At 41.0% G+C, this 24,169-nt stretch overlaps 1 protein-coding gene across 1 annotated transcript in view; it reads left to right on the top strand.

Moving 5' to 3' along the window:
- fgf11a (fibroblast growth factor 11a) overlaps positions 1 to 24,169 on the top strand; it is a 105,660-nt gene that overhangs the window by 42,655 nt on the left and 38,836 nt on the right. The window contains exon 3 of the mRNA XM_080891446.1: positions 12,104 to 12,214. Coding sequence (XP_080747572.1) covers positions 12,104 to 12,214 — 111 coding nt within the window. The remainder of the gene's footprint in view (positions 1 to 12,103; positions 12,215 to 24,169) is intronic.

Below are 24,169 nucleotides of genomic sequence, written 5' to 3'. Positions count from 1 at the left end.
GAAAACCAGAGTCAACAATGAAGGAACCAATCATAAAATACCTTAAATGACCTGCAACTGCCTACTGACAACCCAAGCTGTTGGGGCTCATTTACACCTCGTGAATATGGGACAGAACAGAAATAGCAGTGGCACTAAAACTCGATTTTCACACTTTAGTTTTAGAACCTGTAAACAGGACCTTGAGATCAGGTAATAAAACCGGAACCACCGTTTTAGTAGTTGGAGTGCTTTAATGTCCACTGCCAAGTTTTCACTTACTAATTAGAAACAATTTAAGTGCAGAACTTTTGAGCTTCTTGACTTTTGATTCGTGGGGTTATTGCCTGCTTTGCACACATGCTAATTAGCATTACCTAGCGTTTACTATCTATAGCTATATTTATTCATTCACATTTGTCGGTGGCACATTTTCATAATTTTGCCTCTGCATTGCACTGCAGTGGATTTAAGATGAATCAGTGGGACATGCAGCTGTTTGTCTTTAATCCAAAAGGGATTAACAAACACGTTATATCTACAGCCAACATATTTTACTCATTTTCGGAGGCCATCTACTGAGGATTTCTCAGTAGCAGATAATGGCCATTTAATCAACATTTTGAGTTTCAGATTCACCAAACATTGATCGCAGAATTGATCAGTCAGGATTTTCAACTCATTCACTGCCAGCCATTTTCAAATGGCTGGCAGTGAAACACAACAAGACTTGCACCACATTTTTGTCTCACTGCGCAATCCCTTACGTGCGCAAACCCTGCACCTCCTTGCAGGTCTACTTTTACTGCTGGTGGGCTTCAGTTCAACTTACGTTGACTGCCATTGACGTCAATGGCAGTCAACGTAAGTTTTTCAATTGACGTCTATAGACGTCAATGGCAGTGAATGAGTTAAGACACTGACAATTGACACATGAATTTTACTCAGTGGAAGAGGCTTCCTGGCAATATAATCAATGGTGATTTCAAATGTCTACGCATGTAAAGCAGTGTGATGTAGCGGTTTAGTTTGAATTCAGTTCCATTTTCTTTATAAAGCTCCAAATCATAAGAACAGTCACCTCAAAGTGCTTTATATTGTAAAGTGAAGACTCTACAATAATACAGAGAACGCACCAGCAATCAGACGACCCGCTAATGGCTCCAAAGGGACCCAGCAAGTACTTGACGACAGTGGGAAGGAAAAACTCAGTGTTAACAGGAAGACAGCTCCGGCAGAATCAGGCTTAGGGACGGGAACTGCTGGGACTGGTTAGGGGTAAGGGGAGACAAAAGACACATTATGGAAAAGAACCAGAGATGAATAATAACAAATAAATGTAAAGTATCATATAAACACTTACTAAGACTTACTGGTAATGTTGTATGTTTCAGTGCTGGGTATTTGGTAGCTTTATTTCTCTTTTCACTTCCAACGGTTTTCCTCTCTGCACCCACCTGGGCCCCTAACTTCTCTTTAACTTTTATGTTTGCCTTTCTTGTACTCCCCACATCTTTGTGCATATTTTGCCCTCCCCCTTCCTCCTCCTTCATCTTTGCTCTTTTCTTGATTTATGCCCACTGTCTTTGTCCCACTCTTTCTCCTTTTCATCCCATTTTCTATCTTGTTCTTTATCCCCTTTCCTTATCTTCCTCTCCATATACTCTGCCTCACTCATTTTCTGAGACAGCTGCTTTTGTTTCTGTCTCGTCTCTCTCTCTCTCTCTCTGACTTAATCATTAGGCCATTCATTTAAGCTTTAAATCATTAAGCTTTGGAGTGCAGACTGAAAAAGTTCACCCATTGCTTTTCTAATTAATCCACAATGTCTCGCTCTCTCTGCCCTATAAATGTGTGTATTGTGTCGCTCTCTGTTCAAGTAGTTCCTAGTTCCTGGTCACCGTTTTTCTTGTTGTGTGCATTGGATCAATTTGTGCTTGTCCAGGTGTGGTTGCTTTGTCAATGTAGTGAATCATTTTTGTAATTACTGTAGAACACAGCCAGCATTCATAGCCATTATATTCATATTGGAAAATCCTGGAGGGCACAATTTATTCGCTGTCCCAGTGTTCAGTGTAACATATTTTCTCAAAATGATTCTTGCATACTAATAATTTGTTCAGAAGTACAAAAGCAAATGACTTTTTCTAAGGGTAGAGAGAGGTTTTAGTTCATAGTAAATACTGCAACATCTAAAATATTCTGTCCAGTGTGTCAGTTGTGTTTTTATAATCTAATATGACCCCAGAAGCAGCAGTTATTTCTTATTAGGACATATAGGAAAACAACTTAATTAAACCATTTTACCATTTTACAGAATTGCATGCTATCATGTTTTGCTCATTATGTTTTGATTTGGCAAATAAGTAGATACAAGCCACCACAGGCCACCACTCATGCTCAGCCGCAATACCAACGGCTCATCTGACGTTAATGCCAGCTCGCGTCAGCTGCTTGCTCAACCGACACCTACCGACACCTTCTATGCATCAGAATGTTAAATCTCATATAGGGTACACTGTTTAAGCTGCTGTAGATTGCATAAAGTTGGATCTGCAAGCTGCTTTGCAACCCACCGATACCAAGTGCATCTTTTCATGCTGTGACTGCCTGATGCCCGTTCTGTACTGTGCTGGAGTCTTGCTGATGCTCTCCCTGCATTACATTCTCCACAGATAGGGTTAACAGACTTCTTTTGGCTGTACTGGTCCTGAGCAATGTTGGTCAAGTTACTTGAAAATAGTAATTAGTTACTAATTACTGATTACTTCTCCAAGAAAGTAATCCCGATACTTTACTGATGACTTATTTTCAAAAGTAATGAGTCTCTTTATTGCTTAGTTACTTTTTAAAAACATGATACACAACCTGAATATGTAATAAAGCAACAGACCTTTCAGCTCAATTCTATTTATTCTGCATAATCCGTCATATAAAATTGAATCAAATGAAAAAAGTGTTAGCATGCAGAGTGCACAGCGGACGCTAATGTTTTTGTCACTTTTTACAGAATCAAACTCAAAGTAATGTCAGTACTTCCAAGCTTTCAACACTGCATGGTCGTACTCTCTCCCGCTCTCCATATTATCCATTGTTAACCTACATGTTGCTGCCTCGGACATCAAACGTTCGTACGTCATCGTCATGAGACACTCCCACAAACAAAATCATGGTTTAGTAATGCAGTGGGCTTACTTTAATTTTTTTGCAACAGTAATCCCTTACTTTACTTGTTACTTGAAAAAAGTAATCAGATTACAGTAACGCAGAACTTTTAACGCGTTACTGCCCATCTCTGGTTCTGAATAAAATGTGATTTATAGGACACAGTTTTGCAGATTGTCTGTGAGGAGAGTAGTGTGATCTTTCTGAAGCCAGCGTGAGGAGTAGGAAAACTAGCATATACACGAGGGTACGCATCGGTCTAAACTGGTCATCCACCTCTGCTCATGTCAGAAGAGAAAACACGTTCTTACACCGTTTATAAATAGTGTGAAGTATTCCCCATAGCTTTTAGTATATTCTTCTAAAGCAGCTTCTCATGCTGTGTTTGCTCGATTTGACTGTTGACTTGTTTTGTGTCCGAAATGTAATGAGAAGACTATCTCACACACGAAAAAGTAAAATTCATGGCTTAATTGTAGCTTCACTCTCACTCCAAAAAGTCCACGCATTACAGTTTCACACGCTAACTGTCTATCTTCATATCACAGCTTCCAAAAGACACACACTTAAGGTATAATAAGAGAACTGGCTCAATAATGAGCTAATAATGATGATAGCGGCCAGCTTTTCGAGCCAGCTGACATTCTGTTCTCCTCAGCTCTTTCTGCTGCTGTTTGTGTGGGGGCATTGATCTCTCCTCTGCAATACAGAGTCTGACACATCAGAATCAGATTTTCACACACACGTTAATTTAATCTTGCCTTCCTGAGCAGTTACTTTCCCTGCAGATTTACTGGGTACCCACTTCTTCTCCATTTCTCAGCTAGCCACTGTGCTTTCTTGGTTTTCTTTTCTTTTTTTTCTACTTCCTTTTAAATGGTGTTATTTTTGTAATTTTAATTACAACCAACAGCATGTCTTAAGTGCGGGCCTGGTAAACTTTAAGCAGGATCGCAATTCATCGGTTTTGTCAGTATTAATTTTCCTAAAAGCTGAAGTTGGACCGCAGTGGGAGAGAGAGAGAAAGAGAGAGAGATTGAAGGGGAAAGAGGGAGAAACAGTTTGCTTTGAAGGCATCCCGCCCCTTTCTCGCTCTCCATCCTATGAGGGATGAGGCGTCTGGCGGTTTGGAGATGATTGATGCTCCCTGTAAATATGGCCATTACCATATAGGCTCTCCCCACCTCTATCCCCATTATTCACTGTCAGCTGGGGCCACCGTGAACCCCCTAATTTTATGCAATTTAGCAGCACTCTTAATGTGAATATGAAAACACAGGAACTCGTGTGGCACTTTCTCATCTGAATGTTTTTCAGCTTTCTGGAGGAGCATTAAAAAAAAGAAATAAAAAGGCTTTTATTGTGATTTGAAAAATCATACTCCACTTGTTCCTATTTCAATACAGGATGTGTTATTGCTTTTGCGGCTGCTGCCGAGCGTTTACCAATGGCTGCAATAAATGCTGGGAGATGAAATACTAGCAGTTGTAAAATCCATATGTCCATGGATTAATAGCATCAGGCTTTCATGCTAGTGGTGAGGAAGACAATATTAGAGTCAGTGGGGAGTTACAAGCTTATTATCTGAGGAGAAGCCGAGGAGTGTTTCGGGGAACAGTGTGCAGAAGCATGACGTGTTAAGTAGCGGTGACCAAGGACTGAATTACAGTACCCACAGAGCTGTACATGATGGAAGAGAGATAGGAGGAAGTGATCCTTGCACACTGGATGGGATAAACAGAGAAACTGATTTATGGCATGAAAGAACCGAACAAACCAAGTTTGCTGATGAAGATGTGAGATGCAGGGCCCTGGCTGCAAGAGGAGTTTGGTTCACTTGTCTTGGCGAGAAATTACAGGCGTGAAATGGAACTAGATAAGATATTATGTATGTGTCTCTTACCCCTTTACAAAGGTGCACTTAAAACAAAGGATGTGTGAGACATTGTTTTCTCCTAATGCATGATTACGGAGGCAGGAAGTCTGTCCACAAACAACTCGTCAAATTTCTAACTTCATTTTTGTGTCTTGGCCTCACTGCCCTATTTACAATAACCCTGGAAAAGCCCCTGGTACTCTTGCCACTGCATGACACAATGACAAGAGCAAGCGTGGACGGTAAAGACGACACTCTTTCACATGAACAGCATGCAGCTGTAAATTACTGCTGCACTGCTGCTCAGCCTCGAGGAGTAATTACCTGTTTTTTGTTTCCACCTGTCACACGGCACAAAGAACAATCTGTCAGCCAGCTCACTGAGTTACAGTAGGTGTTTCAGAGGCAATGCGAATTTACAGTTGCACTTGGAGGCTATGGATAGAAACAGCCCCGACTTTTAATGCAGTTCATTTCCCCCACTAAACTTTTAGTCACATCTTAATAAAAAGATGCAACTAAATTAAAAATATAAAGCTTTAAATGACTGGTAGTAAGTGGAAAAGATTCACACACTTCCTGTCAGGATTTCTGTACGGAGCCCCGCAGGGGACATGGGAGAAAAAAAAAAATTAAGATGGACTTTTGCGAGATCTTGCAAAACAAACTCGGGATCTCGCAAAAGTTTTGCGAGATCTCGCAAAAGTTTTAGCTGCATTCTTCGGAGGCCGCCAGCTCGAAGCTCGGGAGGTCGAGGCACGATGTGCCGGGAAAGCGGTGTTCCTCCCGGCTGTAGTAGGTCTCGACCTCCCGTTAGCTTCGAGCTAGTGGGTGTCAGATTTCCGAAAACGTCGGACCACTTTTGCAAATATGTGATGTCTTGTAAACCGAGCAGGTATCTGACGTTTACACAACTACATTCACTCCTCAAAATATCTTAAAAGTGTATTTTGTGACCCAGAAAGAGTAATATTACAACTAATCTCGCAAAAGTCTGTCTTAATTTTTTTTTCTCCCATGTCCCCTGCAGGGCTCCGTATTTCTGGTATTAGTGTTCAACTAGAACTGCTATTTTTCTGTTGCTCGTACATACCACCGCTTGTCCAGGTTTAGCTTGACAGGTGAAAAAATGACTCTAGGTTATTTGTACAAGCAACTAATTATGAACCTTTAAGTTTTATTCACTTAACAATAAAACTTAAAAGTTCATAATTTGTGCAAGACAGTAAAAAGATACAAAGGCATGTTATTAACGAAAGACAGGGATAATTTAATATTTTTTTCTATTCAGTTCATCTAATAGAATGAAGGTTTTATATTCCGCAGGGTAAATGAATCCACTGTTGCATTCATAACATAACATGACATAATGCAATGCAACAACACATATTAACAAACTTCATCCTTAAATTAAAGCCTTGTGCAACATTAAGACGTAGGTTCATCATAGATGGTTTTTGAGTGTGTCTTTTTGAATGTGATGTATAAAGCTGCGGATTTTCTCCCAGGGAAGGTTTTTCTTTTAATTGTTCCAAGAGTTAATGAACTACAATGACCATATTTCATAAGTGATGTTGCACATCTGTGCTCCCTGGAGTTTGACTGTGCCGCTGCTGACAGAGACGGAACAGAGAACGCGTAAGATGACGACTCAACAAACAGATGGAAGTATAATCATCAGCTCTCGCCGCAGTGCCATCAGCTTCAAGAGCTTTGGCAGTCTTTAATGTGCCTAAAGGAAAAGAAAAGAGTTACAGTGGAAGGATAAATGAAACATCAGTATCTTTAATGTTTCCCAGTGAACTTACTACCTGTGGGGAACACATGAAAACACATTATGGTCCAATCATAGATATCTTTCTCGCTCTTTCTTCTTCGCCATGTCTGCCTTGCTACATCTAACTCCTCTTCCTGCCCGCTCCTCTTCCTCTGAGTGACAGTCTGTCATTCAGCACTCTCTGCTGCCGATAAAGTGCTGTCCCCCCTTTTCCTCACTGCTTCACTATTTAAAAACAGCAAAAGTAAGGATTTCCCTGCAGGCTAGGCATGCAGTTTTTGGGGATGAGATGAGTGAAGATAGAGAAAAGCAAAGATGCAGGAAAAAAAGGAGCGCTCAAAGAAGAGAGAAGAAAAAGAGGGGAAAGTTAGAAAGAAATCTTTGAATTGACCAATGTAGATTGCTGTGAGGACACTTAAGATGGGAAAGACAGTCAAGGAGAGAGAACTATTTCTACTGTGTGTGTCTGGTGTGTGTTTGATGACTGAAAGACAGACACGATCCTTGGCAGACCATCTCTGCTTCTTCAGCAAAGTCCATTCTGTTGGAGCTGTCAACACACACACACACACACACACACACACACACACACACACACACACACACACACACACACACACACACACACACACACACACACACACACACACACACAAACTTTAAGAATTGCAGTGTGTAATGGCCGTGAAAATAACACTAGCTATTGCCCAGTTGTCATCTGACTCGAGGCATCGGGCAGCTGGAGGGTTCAGGGTGACTTTGATGGTTGAAATTCTTAATAAGTGAAATTAATCCCGCTCTTTATTAAGGTCACTCCATAATTGGCGTTGAATGTCTGTGGGATTACGAGCACAAATCCTCGTCTGTATAAACACACGCACAGCCACATGCTCTTGCGTTGCAGGATATGATTCGCAAACTCTGTTATCTGTCGACTAATGCTGCGATTTTCCCGGGGATACATTCTGATGGGACAGAGTGACTGCTGTCCGCACAAGCGCGAATTTGTTTTAGCTGTAAGAGGCTTTTCCACACTGCCAACAATAGAAATCCAAGGGAAACTCAGCAGAGTTGTAATTAAAACAAAAACAAAAACAAGTAGATGTCAGTAGGAGCTTTAAAAATGTCTCCTTCAGTTAAACCCAAGCTTGATTCAGTCTTTGCCCTCAACTCACCAGGAGTCCTGGACAAGTGGTACCACTTACCGTAAGCAGGATTTGCCAAAGTGTTTGCTTGCAGTCCTACAAAACCCAAGTAGTAGCTTAACAGGGATGTTCTTAGGTTGAATGCTGATTGGTTAAAAAACTGGCCTGAACGGGAAAGGAACTGACATTGGAGTTCAACACAAAGAGGCAAAAGGGTGAAAAGACAACAATGGCTGCTGTGGATGATTTTTATTGATTTGAACACACTTCGCTCTTTATAGGTTATAACTTTTCTCTGTAACTGGAGGAAGGACAAACAATGGCTCACGCAAGAAGAGCCCACACACCACTTGTTTTCATATTTCTGTGACCTGCGTGAAACATCTGCAATCAGCTGTGTATAGGCTCTGTGAAGATGTCCTCGGGGACAAAAAAATTCAAAAAGATAGTCTGCATTACAAAGGAAATGAATAAAGGGACTAGAAGATGCTATAAAGTGTGTGTTTTTAGAGCTTTGCAGATGACTAAAAGCATTTTCACACCTGACTGGTTTGTTTGGACAGGTGAGATAGCTACCAATTGGAACCTGGTGAGAAACAACTGGACTGAGACTATATTTCCAAATGTCATTTTGTTTACTGTGGTGCAGTCTAAAAGCAAAAAGAAAACCACGATGTTATGTGATAGCAGATGTGTGATTTTAGCATGAGTGGAAAGCACAGGAAGAGCAGCGTGATCTGCTGTGAGTCATGAGGGTCCTGATGAGGCATCGAGGATGAAGGATTACATCAAGAAAGCTGCATTACTTAATAACTTTGTTTATAAAACATCAGTGGGAATATGATTCATATCTTTATATCTTTCCTTTGGTCTGGGTTAAATGAAGCACACTGCACCAATGAGGACATGAAAGTTGTGATGCAAGCTTGTTTTTTTGTCCTAGCTTGATGGGAGCTCTGCTGAGAGACAGGAAATGAGGGAGAAAGCTGAGGACTGACATGTAAATGTTCTCATAAACAGACAAAAAATAACTTTTTTAATAAGAAAACTAAACTCTTTATAATCATAGCTCCAGGATTATTCATTTTTCTCTTTTGACGTCAGAGGATTATTTCAGAGAACTGAAGTTACGTCTTTATTAGCTGACTTGTCTGTCTCATTTACTGTGCTCATTTCCGTTTCTGTTTTCTTCTTGTGGGCCTTTGTGCAGGCCCTCAGTTCACTCATTGTCTGAACCAACTTCATATGATCTTCTCTGCTGGCTGAACTGTAGGTTGTGGGGCTGCGGTGGAAATGACCACGTTAGAGACAACCACCCCTTCTCGCTTATGTCACACAGATCCAAAAGTAGAAAAAACTTTCTGAAGCATGAGCTTTTGAATCATTGAGAGTACTTGTACATAGACTGACCTCATTATTTGAAGCTATCTTTAATATGAGCATGCAGAGCTATAGCAGTATATTTATGACAGAAACTAGGTCCCCTTTAATAACTTTACAGCCACTTGCTGATTAATCAGCTGCTTGGCTATCAGCTGAGTGTAATCTTTAAATACCCTCAGGCATGCAGTGCAGCCATTATAAGTGCGTGATACATTCCTCCTTCGACTCTTAACTCGATCCAAGACGAAGTGTTTCAAAAACTAAATGTGTGATTGCATAAACGGTTTCTTCAGTATCAGGGTGAATCTTTGAACTGCAAACAAATGCAGCTTCAGTGACTTCAATTTTATTTTAAAGAGAAAATGCAAACCCTAATTTCTAAATATTATAAAAAACGTGTCTGTATTTAGTTTGACTTTGTTGGTAATGTTCGCCTTTTTCTGCAGCATCACTCTGGATCTGTTTCTAAGTGTGTGTGTGTGTGTTTGTGCGTATTTAAACTCTCGGTTTAACTAACATCCTGCCTGAGGTATGACTCAAGGCAATTTCTCCTCATTTTAGCTCAAGCGATGCTCTACGTGTGTGTAAATACAATATCTCTGCTCTGCACATGCATCAGCAGTCTCCTTGTGTCCAAGCAGCACTTCCTATGTTTTGAAACACAGCATCATCACCAAATATCCACACGGAGGCAGAGTCACGCAAAAGGTCAGCGTCAGCCTCCCACCTCGTGCCCGTTTGTCGCCGGGCTCTGCCCTTCCCTGTAGCAGATGTGTTAAGCAGCACATGGCCTGGTGTGTGGGCTGAAGCTTAATTTGGGATTAACACTCAGGATATTACAGATTACCTCACTCTGCGTTTGACCTTCTGTGTTTAGTCAGCCAGCGTTGGATGGATGAGCTCTTATCTTTTAGTAGTTACAGCGACTCAATCTCGCCGCTGAGGCCGGAGCCTCTAATGAAAAGCTCCCAAACATGTTGTGTCACGCTGTCAGCATGAAAGCAAGGATTACACATCACAAGTCTTTTGACTAATTCACAGATATAGTGGGGGTTGAACATTTAAGAAGTAATCAGCTTCAATTCATAGATTTCCGGAAAGATGTTCGAGTCACAAAGCAAACAAATAATTTCAGTCGCACACGGCATTGGTTTTGATCGCAGATGTACTACAAGTGTCAAAATGCTCCAAGCGTTAGAGGATGTATCTAAGTCAGTTGTGTCAATATGACGCTTTCCTGTTTTTTTTAGGAATCCATTAGTGTTGGACCAAAAAGATTGTGCCTCTTTTCTTTATTCAGCTCTTACTTCAAAACGCTTTAGTGCTCTGTAACTGCAAACAGTAGTTATGACAGGCTGAAATATCTACTGAAATATAAAAAAACGACTTTTTTTGATTAGCGAGGTTTGTTTGTGTTACATCATTGTTTCCCATGTGCTTAACACACACACACACACACACACACACACACACACACACACACACACACACACACACACACACACACACACACACACACACACACACACACACATACCCCTGCTGTCAACTGAGGACCAACTGCCAGCTGCCCCCATACTTCTCTGTCCTCATCTATATTTGATGCACCTCATTAAAAGTTGATTGTGGAAACACTTCAGCATTCCCGACATTCCTTTTGATCCACTATTTAGTCTCCCTCAGCACTTCGGACCGAAAAAGTCCCCTCAGTCATGCGTGAGTCAGTTAAAGGCAGGAAACAGAGCGCGTGAGGAGAGCTGAAGACATGCCAACTTATCTGTAGTGCGACAGCTGGTCTAATACAGCTCATAGTTGAGAGCAGGCTAAACAAATGTAGGGAGATTGTTCCTTGCCGACTGTCAGTCATGTTGCAAAAACCAGTGAATTTAAATTTCCAAAGCAATAAACGTTCAGAGGACGGAGAGGGAAAAACAGATATGGAATTTTTGGATGGATCTAGTAACTTGTGTTAGTATTTAGCCGTCTAATCCTACCCTGCACTTTGGGAGATCAGCACCAACCACTGCTAGCAAACAGTGCTTTCCAATATCAAACTAAAACAAATACCTTTGAGAGTTAAAGTAAATTTAATGGTAAGGTAAGTAAAGTGCACACATATCCACCGATTAATCAACAGACCAACAGCATACCAGGTGACATTTAACTTAATATGTGGGTCTGTGGGGATTAACTTGCTAGGAAGCAGTTTTGAGTGGCCACCCAAGGAGCTACAGCTTCTAGTCTACAACAAGATTAGTGTTTCGGGCTGATATACCACTAAGGCTTTACCTCAGTGAAATTTACTACACGTCTAAAACAAATCTTTTGACAAAAATACTAATAAAAAAATTAATAATCCTGCTCTCATAGATATGTTTTCCTTTAGTATTCCTCAAACAGCTGACCTTGAAGTTCTAACACTTTTCTACGCGTGTTAGAAGTGGTCACCTTTTGAAGTGACGTGCTGCTGCGAGGCCTCTCGTGCACGAATGCAAACACGCACACGGAATAAAGCATCTTAAACAGCTTGCCTCCCTCGCTTGAGCCTCTCTGTGAAAGATGCATGTTTTAACCCAACGCCGAGGTCCCATCAATCGTGTTGAAGGCCACAGTCACACACGCATATACGAGTACACACACTTCACTGTTTGACTGTTTCGCTGGGTAAATATTAAGACCTGCCTCTTAGGTAGCCGTGTGCATTAATATATGTCACCTGATGAGAGTGTATGTGTGTTCTCGGACGTTAGCGTGTTTAACATTGTGTTTGCTCTGCAGAGCCTCAGCTGAAGGGCATTGTCACGCGGCTCTACTGCAGACACGGCTTCTACCTCCAGATGCTGCCGGATGGCACCATGGAAGGCACAAAGGACGAAAGCAGCTCCTTCTGTAAGTAAAGGAGGACAGACTCTTAGATATTGTTGCTGTACAAGGGTTCTATTTCATGCCTGAGTCAGTACATGCACCTCTAGGAGTTTCCCCTGCTTCCATGTCAAAGTGTGTTTAAACGGGATCTTCCTGGTAAGACAGATTAACATCCTGAGAGCACGCAGAGGCACGACAACCCTGCCATGCTTTCTGGTTTGATTTGCACCAGGATCGATCAGGCTGAAAATGCATGCACACTTGGCGAGGTGGACTAGGGGAACGGCAGCCAAATGGGATTCATTCTCATTGCATAATATATCACAGAAGATCTCTGGCACTGATTAAGCTCTTCAAAGACATGCTTTTAATTGTTTTGCTTACAATCATTCTGACCTTCAGGTTGTAAGCCTTATGTGCCTATGAATAACTCATCTGTGAGTATACACACTGCACTGTAAGTGTGCATGTTGTGCTCTCAGTTTCAGGCACAACACCCTGAATTATTTAGGCATATGTCAGAGTGCAAGTTTCCAACAGAGTTCAATGAAACATTAAAGGGTCTTTAACCTGCTGGGTCCATGTGCTGTTGGAAGAATCCGTAGCAGCTAATATTCTGGTGTATTTATCACTAGTAAGTAGATGTCATGTGATGTCTCCTAAATGTTCTATCCAGGCAGTTCAATCACCACACAGACTTGATGTTACAGTGGTCACAGCTGTTCATTGGAACAACGTGTCAATGCTGCCGCCATATCGCTCAAGGGGAGACAGGCTGTCTAATGCATGCACGTCTGCAGAGGCTGATGTCTTTACACAATTAAAAATCCTCATTAATCACTGATTTTTCAAGTAGCTTTCAAGACAATTTTTTTGTTGTAAAAATGTTTTTTTAGCAACAACTCTTAAACCATTGGAAGTCATGTTTATTTCCTATTAAATGGTGACACTTGTGAGGAAAATACATTTGTTAAGATAAGATAAGATAAGATAGAACTTTATTAATCCCTCGGGTGGGTTCCTCTGGGAAATTCGATTTCCAAAAAAGCACAGCACCGACAGAAGTTACAGAGTTATACACACACACATATATATAAATACAGAGACAATATAAATAAAATATACGAAGGGGATAAATAGAATAAATAGGAATAAAAATAAAAATACAAGTGAATTGCACATTTCAAGTATTGAGTCTATTGCACCGTTGACTATTTACAAAAGTATTGCACAAGGTATTGCACAGTGAGGTGAAGAGGCACTACAGCTTAGTTGTCCCCCCCCCCCCCCCCCCCCCCTTGTTAGTTGAGCAGCAGAGTTGTTGGTTGAAAGATGTGGGTTGCACCTATTAAAAACTTCCCAAATCTTCTCTGCCAATGCCAAACAGCTTAATCTGCTACTCCCTCTTCTTTGGCGTCGTTCAGTTGATTGGATGGTTGAAGTATGAAGAAACAAGACATTTTGAAAATTTTGCAATAATTTTACAATATATTCCTTTAAAAAATTGGGGCCCTCTGTAGCATGTGGAAGAACTTCTGGTGATTTTCGTTGGTAAGTTAGCCATTGTTTGTTTCTGTCTATCTGCTGGTCTGACTTTTCTCAGCTTCAATCATGGTTTTTAAGAGAAACTTAACACCCTTTAAGGCACAAATACTGTAACTGAATTATCCTGTTAAATTAACACGCTCGATCTATGGAAAGGATATTTCCTACCTAACTCTAATGTTATAGTTTTATTGTTAGCAATAGCTGCTAACCGCTACCCAATGATAACTTAATAGATGGCTAATGTGGCTACTGGATAACTGCTAACAGTCTTTGCTGGCTGGGTTAATGATTATGATAACTGTTTAATGCTTCAGTGTTGTTGAAATGGGAGATTCTCTGACCTCTCGAAATTCCTCATGAAACAGCGTTCAGTGTTGTGAACACTGACTATTGTTCATGTGTTCAGCTGCTAGCGATTCAATTTCTAACTATAGTATTTCAAAACTACTTAATGGTATCAAATAACCACTCTGAAGATTTTATTGAAGACCTACAGTTCTTAACAGTCACACAAAAACCTGCTGTCCTTCTTTGGTTGCTGAGTTTGTGATTGTGCACACACACCTAACCCTGCGAGGGGCATCGCCTAGAACATTAATGACTCAAAACATCCTATCCCATGATTCCCTAGAGTCTCTGGATGGACTCCAACCTTTCCAAAGAGATCAATATTATATTACAGGAAATCCCTGATGTGGCAACATGGCAGCTTTTTTCTGTCAAAACACCAGTTTGGGTGGGAAATATGAGCTTAGCACAATTTTGGATTTACACTCTACACAGGGAGGGGAGAAAATCACACGTTGACACTCAGCTGTGGTTCCCCTGTACAAGATTATATTTCAGCATTCTATTAAGACGTCAGAATCCTTGTGGCTGCAGGATTGTTACTGGGTTGGAATAACCTGGATCTAACCTTGAGGTGTTCGTTGTGAGGTTTTCCCCTGGCATTTGTCCTGGAGACTAGCTTATGTAACTTGGCAGGATGATATTTGCTGATGGGAAACATAGCAGCGCATAAAGTGTTTATTTAGTGAAATAAACAATGAGTGAAATATTTCAAGACAACTCTCCAGAAGACTGATTCTCCAGATTCTCACATAACAATCCCCGGGACTGTTATCCCTGAAAGCTGGTTTGGCACCGAGGTTATGAATCCTCTAGCCCAAGGAGGTTGGTTAAACACCTCCATAAAGTGATTAGATCTGCACTCACCTCTCCCTCTTATGTAACTGCACACCTACGCTGAGGCAAATGTCGGCTGAACATTCTGTCTGAAGTGATCACATAATACCGCTGGGCACATCTGAAGGCGAACAGGGCTCATGCCCAGACAGATGTAAAGACGAGCATTGTGTAACAGCACCCCTAGCGTGCAGTGGCAATAAACTTCAGTCGGCGGAGGTCAGACCGCAACTTGTTTGCAGGGGTTAATTTTTATAACAACACTAATTCCATCAATGCCAGTATCTGGTGCATGGCTTCCCTGAGCTGTTACATTTTCAAAGGCGGCATGTGATAAACTCTGCAAAACCCAAACTGTGCACTTACAGATTATTTATTAATTCAAGCAAACAGTCTTCTAGAGATTGACATCAGTGAAATAGAGTATCAATCAGAGACACAATCATCCACCTGGCTGCACAGAACATTGAATGAGCAGAAATTGCTGTGTGAGCATCAACTCTTATAAACTGTATGAGTGTGTGTGCATGAGAATGTGTGGAAATTCAGACCATAAAATGCAATGTGACTGACAAACAGACACCTTTTGCTTTAACTCAGTTTCACTCTTGCATATAGAATTCACCTGTTTTTTTTTTTGGTTTCTTTTTTTTTTTGGTGATACATTGGGCTGATCTGACCATCCAATGCAGAATCACGATACAGCCAGAGAGAATACTCTTGAAGTCGCGTTGATAGAATCTCCTCAAACCTCCTCAGCAGCCGCAGAAGGAAGAGTTATTGTCTCACTGCTTTTGTGACCAGCTCAGATCCTCACTGACGTTGAGCCCCGGAAACTTATTCTCTCCTCCTGTGGAGAGAGTAACCCAGCAGTGTAACCTGCTTAGTTACACACTGAGCCCAAAAGCCATTCGATTCTACCAACTCTGTTCAGTCTGTCCGTTGTTACTTTCTCTCTTGGTGCTGCTAAAAATGAATTAGCTGTGACACTGGGACTTTCTGTGTGCTTGGCCTTCTCAGATCCTGTTCTCACTCCCGAGGTATCAAATGCTATAGATGGTAGAAGCTGTCAGAATCACAGAGATACACAGAAGGCATCCTTTAGTGTCAGTTCCATGAACCACTGGCTGTGGCAAGAGTAAGATAAATCTCAGCGTCCCAACTTGACACACACATTTTAAAAACAGCTGATATTTTTTTTTGTTTAGGAAAATTCCCAGTAGCTAACTGAAAACTAGGAAAGCATATGAGGAACTAACTTTCAGAATAAAACATGAAGTAAACACAAAGGACAATCCCCCCGTAGCAGGAGGAGGAAGAGGACAGAAACAGGTATTATTCCCAGTCTTTTTACTTTACATCTATCAACAGATACCCCTTATCCCAAACTCTACACAGGTTACAGGTGATCTATCTTAAGAAGTAAATGTATTTGGACTTTGGAAATAGACTAATCACTGCCTAACATTTAAAGAAAAAAAAATCCTTATTGATCATGGGGACAAAAGCAAACCTTAACCCAGGTTTAGGGGCAAGATTAGGGTGAATTGTTGGAAGTTAAAGTATTTGTAATTTTTTTCTTATATCTGAAACAGATCAACCCTTATATGTAACAATAGCCACCTTCTACCACTCATCAGCCTCATTTTCAGCAGTGATTATGCACCCCACTGAAGTGTATAACACAAAAGTGTGTAACACCAAAAAAGGCCAAATCAGCATCAAATGGGATAAATAATTAAGGGAGGAACAGGGAAGTTCATATCTGAGGCGCTGGCCCATGCAGCCAGCTGTGATACTCATCGGCTGATCTCCAGGATGAAACTTTCGCCTGTGACCTGCTGCAGTGAACGACCTCCAAGGGGCAGGAGGGAGCCCGGTCCATTGGCTCCCTCTTGTCACCTCTCTACCTGGGGTACCAGGCTTTACAGCAGCTACCTTAACCTCCTGTTTCTCCTGGACCCAAATGTGTCAGGAAGGCAGGACACTGAAAGGAAAGCCAAATGGAGGGAAAGAAAAAGCTGGGAAGAGGTACAGAAGCCCTGAGGGGATGTAATAGAACAAAAAGTGACAAGAGTGGCTTTTGTATGGCCTTGGAATACTTTTATCACTTTTTTAAAGCAAGCGGCTTCAGGGATTTCTTAACTAGGTGACAGAGGAAGCTGTCACCAAAGCACACTATATTTTTGCAAGTAAGAAATTGGTGGAAACAAAGAGGATCACAGAGGAGTGGAGAATGGGAAGACGGGCCAGAGCAAACTGAGCCAGTGAGACAAGATGGGCTGGCAGAGAAAGAGAGTAAGTGAGACGGAAGGAGGGGGGGGAGACGTGAGGATGACGGTGAAAAAGGCAGAGGGACAGGAGGGAGTGATGGGGAGCACGAGGAGCAGCTGGCATACAGCTGATGGCTCCTCAATCACTGTGTCTCCCCCCTTTGGTGGGAGGTCAGAGGAGCTGCCCCCCTCTGCTCCTCCTCTCCTCTCTCCTTGCCTGTTCTTGGCTCTTCCAGGCTGTTATATAATAAAGCTGGGAGAGGAAAGAGGGGAGGGAAGAGGAGCAACTTTAAGATTTACTTATCTTTTCAATGGAAATGAAGTTGCTGTACTGTGTGTTGCTCTGACATGTTTTAGCCACTTTAATAGAAATCAATTACACTTCATAGTTGGTTGAACATTTGTTTAAGTGCAACGCAGATTCTTGGGTTTTTAAACTTTCCATTCATTTGAAAAGTTCATGGAGACTCTGAATTTAGTTGAGATGACCATTAAAAAAAGTTTAATTATTTCTGTAATGATTAGAATTTTCTTCTAAGTTGTAAAGATATGGGAAATAATTCTACGTCTAGTAGGGCTGCCACAATTAGTTGAGTAGTCACGATTATGCCGACGATTTTGTCGACGACTTAATTAATAACCCTGTTACCGTCGTTTGAAGCTCTGTAAGATCCTGAAAGACACAGGAATAAGTAGTAAGATTTAAGAGTGTAATAATGGACTGAAACAGAAGATGGCAGCAATGCATCTACAAGGATGCCAGCTGCCATTAAACGCCAAAGAAGAAGAAGCATTCCCCGGTATCATAGCTATCCCAGAATTCATAGCGCGAATCAGCCAGTTCCAGTTTCAAACAATTGCGGCAGCTACTTATTTTTAATTTGACTCTTTCTGGGTCTCTTAAGTTATTTTCAGGTGAGAATGTAGCTGTGTAAACTTCAAATATCTGCTTGATTTATCAAAACATCACATATTTGTAAAAGTGCTCTTGCATTTTTGGAGAAGTCTGTTAAGATAGCTGACCGGGAGGTCAATGTTCACCAGAGCCAGCGAGAACACCGAACCCCGGGCACATAGTTTTCAGGCCCCCTGCAGTCTTTCGCTACTCAGTTTAAACATGATATATAATTCACTTAGATAACTTAAAAATGTTATTGTTTGGCTTTTTCCAGTGTTTTATTTGTTCCTGACCAACTGAAAGTACCACCAAAGGAGCAAAGAATGCTGGTAACCGACATGTGTCTGTGCTGGAAATGTCAGATGATTACCAATTTGTCCAAAGATGCTAAGGACTAAATCCAAATCAAGGGGTGATGACCAAATTGCTTTCTACGTAAACAGTGTTTAAGTTATGGATAAAATTGTAACTTGAATAATGTGCCTCTTCAGGAATTTGAGTGGTTTGACTGTACTGCTGCCAAACAACTGTGGCTACATTTAAGTTACATTGTGTTTTTATAAATGGCCTCGGGCCATTTCGAAAGTGTTTCAAAAGGTCACATGTACCTGATGTCAGTACTGGTAAAAAAAATCTGAGACAGGTGACAGAGCAAAGGAAGATTTAAAATACCTTAAAAGAAAGAAGGGAGAGAATAAATTCTGTGGATAGGTCATGAGGGATTGATCTTGATTTCCTTCGGGGGACGAAGAAAGCAAAAATCCCAGAAGGAGACAGATTGATGGACACAGAGAAAATGGAAGAAAAATGGACACAAGAGAAAGATAGATGAAAGCTATTGACTCTCAGCGTGTACATCGGGAAGCCATGAGGAGGAACTTGATTCCCAGGCTTTTATCCACTGTAATTACCATCTCCCACAGTTGGAAGGAAATTTTACTTATCTCGCTTTGCACTCTGGAACAAGTCTGTTCTTTTTTTCTTTAACTTTCCCCCAGTGCTCGATAACGCTCCTGCGCAGAGGGCAGGGAGGCAAAAAGCTTGAAAGGCAGATGAGGGAAGCTCAGCTCTGTGTGAGAGCTGAAGCATCCAAGGAGGAAAAGATGTGAATATTGAAAGCCAAAGCTCCATCTGACAGATGAGGAGAAAGGTGGAAAGAGTAGCAGAGCGGGCTCACAAGGATGAGAAGAAGAGCATGAAGAATACCAAACAAGAAGAAGTGAGGATACGAGGCAGAGAGAAGAAGAGAGAGCGATGAAGAGCCAGACAGATGAGGCTGCAGGGTAAAATAGGACAAAGATGAATGGGAGAGCATTGGTTTCACAGGATGGGGAGAATGACAAGAGGCAACAGGGGAACTGAAAGGGAACAAATAAGGAAGAAAAATGGAGAGATGTGTAAAAAAAAACAATAAGATAAGAAAAAGGGACGTTAATTCATGACAAAGAGGGCTGAAAAGACAAAAAAAAACACCAGGGAAAGAGAGGAGAGAGATGGATGGAAGTGAAAGGAAGACAGATAAAGGCACAGAGAAATCAGTTATGGAGAGGAAGGTCTAGAGGGAAGAGGTGGAAGTTAAATAACAGGACTGTGAAAGTAGTTGTCTTGTCATCAGAGCCATCGACCACTGGGGAAATCAGGCGTGAAGCTCAGCTGCAACTCATTTAATCTGCTCTTGAGCCATTAAAGCTCATTTCTTTCCAACACAAATGACAACGTGCGAAGAGGCTATTTCATTTGTTGCCAATGCAAATCCACTTTTCTGTAGCTTTATTAGTTCAAGTGTCACATTAATGATCCCAGTGCAGTGGGCTGTCGGGAAAAGACTCCATTTCATATTCTTGCGACTATGTTGGGATTTTGATTATTTAAGTACAATGTTATTAAACAATGTTGTAAATTAAATAAGATCATGACTATCATCCAGTAGCTTTCAGTGCAGCTTAACTTTTGATCATTCCAGATAATAAGGAATTATTCACGAATACGTTAGAGTTCACAGCTTGACGTTAACGCTGAGCAAAAATACACGTTATTTAAAGTCATGTTAACATATCCAGTTGTAATGTGGTAGGTTACCACTGCTAGATATCGTTACCTTTAAAACTTGTTACGTTAAAGGATTACGGTCAATAATAAAATTAAAATGAAATTTCTGGTTCAAATCCACGTCAGTAGGTACGGAGGAATTCAGCGTCTAGAGCCACCGCCACTGTAAAGCACAGTGGAGGCTGTGTCATGGTTTCAGGCTGCATCTCAGCCAGTGGTGTTGGAGATCTTGTTAAAACTGACAGAATTATAAACAGAAAAGCACTGAAATTCTTGGTCAGCAATGCTTTACCATCTGACGAGCTTTTAATTGTCAGCGGCCTGGACCTCAACTTTATCAGAGGACTGGGGATGATCTTAAGAGAGAAAAAAAAGAGACTTTAGGGATGATTCATCCCTAAAATAAGAGCCTTTGGGAACTGACTCGATTGTGTAACCAACCAAGAACTCCAGACTTGTCATGTAACCATTGGCTTCATCTTTCAGCTGAGGAGGTTACTACTTGGATTAAACCATCATGGGTCCTTTTTATGTCGAGTTTGCATGTTCCCCCTGTGCTCAGTGTGGGTTCTTAGCTGTCAATGTAAACACAAGTGGTTATGTAGCTCTGTGCTGTACCTCTCGGTTTTAACAAGATAGAACCTGGATTAATATTCCAGGCTATATTCCGGTTCTCACTTGTTGTGAGTGGGGAGAACCTTCAGCTCCTCTGTGACTCCTCCTCACGACCACACTGGTACTGGGAATTCCACCGTGCTTGTCCTTTTGCTTGTCCTTTAATAAACACACTCTCCACCGGCCTTACAAGGCCCGTTTGAACGGCTGCTGGCTTATCATACATGAAGCGAGCAGTATTCATACAACCCGTAACATTACTTTGAGTTAGGGAGTTAAAAATATGAGGTCCATGCGTCCATGTGCAAGAACGTTTCTCTCACACTCCACAGTTAGCAGTGGTGCACACCTGCGACATCACCAAACACTAAACTAGTTTTCCCAAGGAGACACCACACAATTCCGACTATTACAATAGGTAGCATAGCAAATGGACAAAAGCTATAGGCAGGCAGCAGTGTGTCTCTGTGATCCTCTTGCTCTACAGTGGTAACACTGTAAAGAAAAGAAGCTACAATAATCTAAAATCAGAGTAAAACTGAGTATTTTGTTTAGAAAATATTGTATAGCCAAGATAATTGGGTTAATTTAGTTACTTATCTGCGCTTATCTCTTATAGCACTGGTAAATTGAATGATTCTACTTAAAACCTCCTTCAGTTTAAAATGCCTGCCCTCTGGAAAATCTAGCACCATATGCAAATGCTATTCATGTGAAAACTTCTAACTGCTGAACTTTAGATGTCACCTACATCACCGAAAAGTTGCATCTGAGCGTATGTATACCACATTACACCAATCCAAATCATATACTGAGCCGTGACTGGCTTCTCAACCAGTGGTGATGTCACAAAATCAATATCTATAGACACAGAGAAGGTCAAACATCTATGTGTGGCACATTTTTAAGGAGCAGGGAACTTTAAATAACTGCAAATAGTAAAGACAGATGTGAGGTGAAAAGGGGAATGTTAGAAAGCAACAGATGGGTGAAAATATTGAGAATTACTTACTGCTGAAGACAAATCATTTAATCTAGTTTTATCTTGCATGCTAACAGCAAGTTCATTTATATGTTTGCTTGAATGAGCCTATAGGATTTTAGCCTAGTTATGGAACAGTCTGGACGACTTACAGTATTTGAGATGCATGAATGATTTGAGCTCACATTGTGTGTCATCACTGACGAAAACTTATACTGTATCTGTAATTCCCTCGATTTACTCAGTGACCATCGACATAACTCATAACTGAAGGGTATGAGTGGAACATGTGCAGGAACATTATAATCTTAATAGTGTAGGAAACTCAAATGCAAGAACATAACTCGTTCACAGTAGCTCAGCTTCTCTGTCAGCCCTGTTACCGTTTATGCATTCTTTAGTCTGTTCAACATAAGTAAGAAATAGTTTAGACATAACCTTGGAATGAGTCAGTTTTAGATGCATCAGCATCTCGTGACAGTGCTCTTATCCAACCAGCTTCACTGAGACTGGAAACTAAATAAAGCGCAGCTGTCCATAAGTTAAACTCTGTGTGACTTCTCACAGATGACTGTAATCCTCTTCTCATTCCTGTAGAGACCAACTGTGCTGCACAATGCAACACTGCAGAGCAGCAGCGCAGAGTGCAGGCCTGCAGAGGCCCTCCTTACAGCTTAACTCTATGTCCTGCTTCCCAGTGCTGAGCCGCCCCTCCCTTTCCTCTTCCCATCTCTACTTTCTCCTTGTTTATTTATTGTGTAGATGATCTCAAGCCTCAAATTGACTGTGGGATTGATTTGGCAACGGCCTCCCCTTCATTTCCCTTCCCCTCTTCTTCTTTCCCCTCCCCCAAAAGACTTTTGATTAATCTAGCAGTGTCCTCTGTTCTACTAGAAGCGACTCAAATGTAACGACGGAGAGGAAGAGGGATGAAATGGGATGCCTCCGCTATCCATGCAAACAGTTATGTTATACATGCGATTAGCAAAGCTCTTTTTGATGGAGGATAAGAAGGAAATAAACAATCTGAAGTGTGAAAGCAGGAAAAAAGAGAGTGAGAGAAGGAATGAAGCAAAAGCTAAAGCCTGATTGTTTTGACCTTCTACTGGTGTTGTCCAAATACAGCTTATAATGATATCAGGGACATGCACACACAAATGTCTTTGTTATTTTGTTGAGGGCAGAATATTATTTTTAATGGCTACTATCAATTTTGAGCCTGTCTTATTCCCAGGATGTCAAAGTATTAAAAGAATCAGCAAAAACAAGGCAAGTGCAAACCAGCCGCTGGACTGCTACCAAAGAATATCTCGTGTTTCATAGAGGCAGCTTTTGAAGTAACAGGAAGTAATGTCTGACTTTTTAGATTCATAATTCTGGGAGTGAGCAGAAATTTCAATCTCATATATCGATTTTATCACTTATAAAATATTCTAAATATTTTTGTCTTTTAAATTTTTTCCCACCTGACTACCATTAAAACATAGATCATGAATGTTACTCAAAGAACACTTAATAATTATATACATGATATCTTGCTAGAGAAAGATACAAGCTTCATGCTAACAGCATCTTTGTTCCTGTTCTGCATGTAGAACAAAAAATATTATCAGCAATGTGAACTGACACTTCTATCACACTTTTGCTGCTTAGCTACATGACGTTAATCTCCAAATCCAACAAAACAGGCTAATGTTAGCCAAAAACTCTTATGCTGTAGCTGTTGACATAGACTGATGACTTTTATATTGTCACAGCTATAACCCTTCAAAATATCCTGTATTTTTACAGAACATCTAGTTATTTCTGTAGGTTGTGTGCTAGCTACAAATGCTAACTATAAAGTTTTTGTATCTTTATGTTTGTAAAATGTAAAACTGTCATGCAGGGACTACGGCTCATTTCTGTCTTTATTATCTTGGACAGTGTAGTCCACCTGCATGTGTTGTGGTGGTTTTCTTCCTGTGTGTATAGATAACATGCAGTTATCGCCACAACAGTGCACCTAGCACTGTTAGGAAGTGAGAAGCAGGAGTAGGAGGGTGACAAGAAGGTGGGAGGCAATGTGTGTGCATGTGCCCAGCTCTATTTGTCATCCCAGCCATGCTCATTGGTGACACCTTGTTCATTTGCGAAACCAACTCTTTGAAATGCAGGAATCGATTGAGCAAATAGAAGCAACATGCTGAAGATGGAGAAAGGAAAGAGAGAGAGAGAGAGAGAAAAAGAGTAGGGTGGGCTGTCTATATATTCAGTGCAGGTGGTAAAAACTGTACGTTACAGTGACTGTTCTGTGGAAAGTTGGAATATAATCTAAGTTTTTAAGTTTTCCTCAACAAAAAGTTAAAGAGCATAAATGCTGCTCGAAAAAGAAGGAATGTGTTTTGTTTTCCAAGTTGCCGTACTAGAAAGAAAATCTTAACTCTTAA

This window comes from Rhamphochromis sp. 'chilingali' (assembly GCF_963969265.1).
Source record: "Rhamphochromis sp. 'chilingali' genome assembly, chromosome: 1".
NCBI classification, from domain to species: Eukaryota; Metazoa; Chordata; class Actinopteri; order Cichliformes; family Cichlidae; genus Rhamphochromis; species Rhamphochromis sp. 'chilingali'.
The sequence above is the reverse complement of the archived record's forward strand: the minus strand, read 5'-3'. Positions and strand labels throughout refer to the sequence as shown.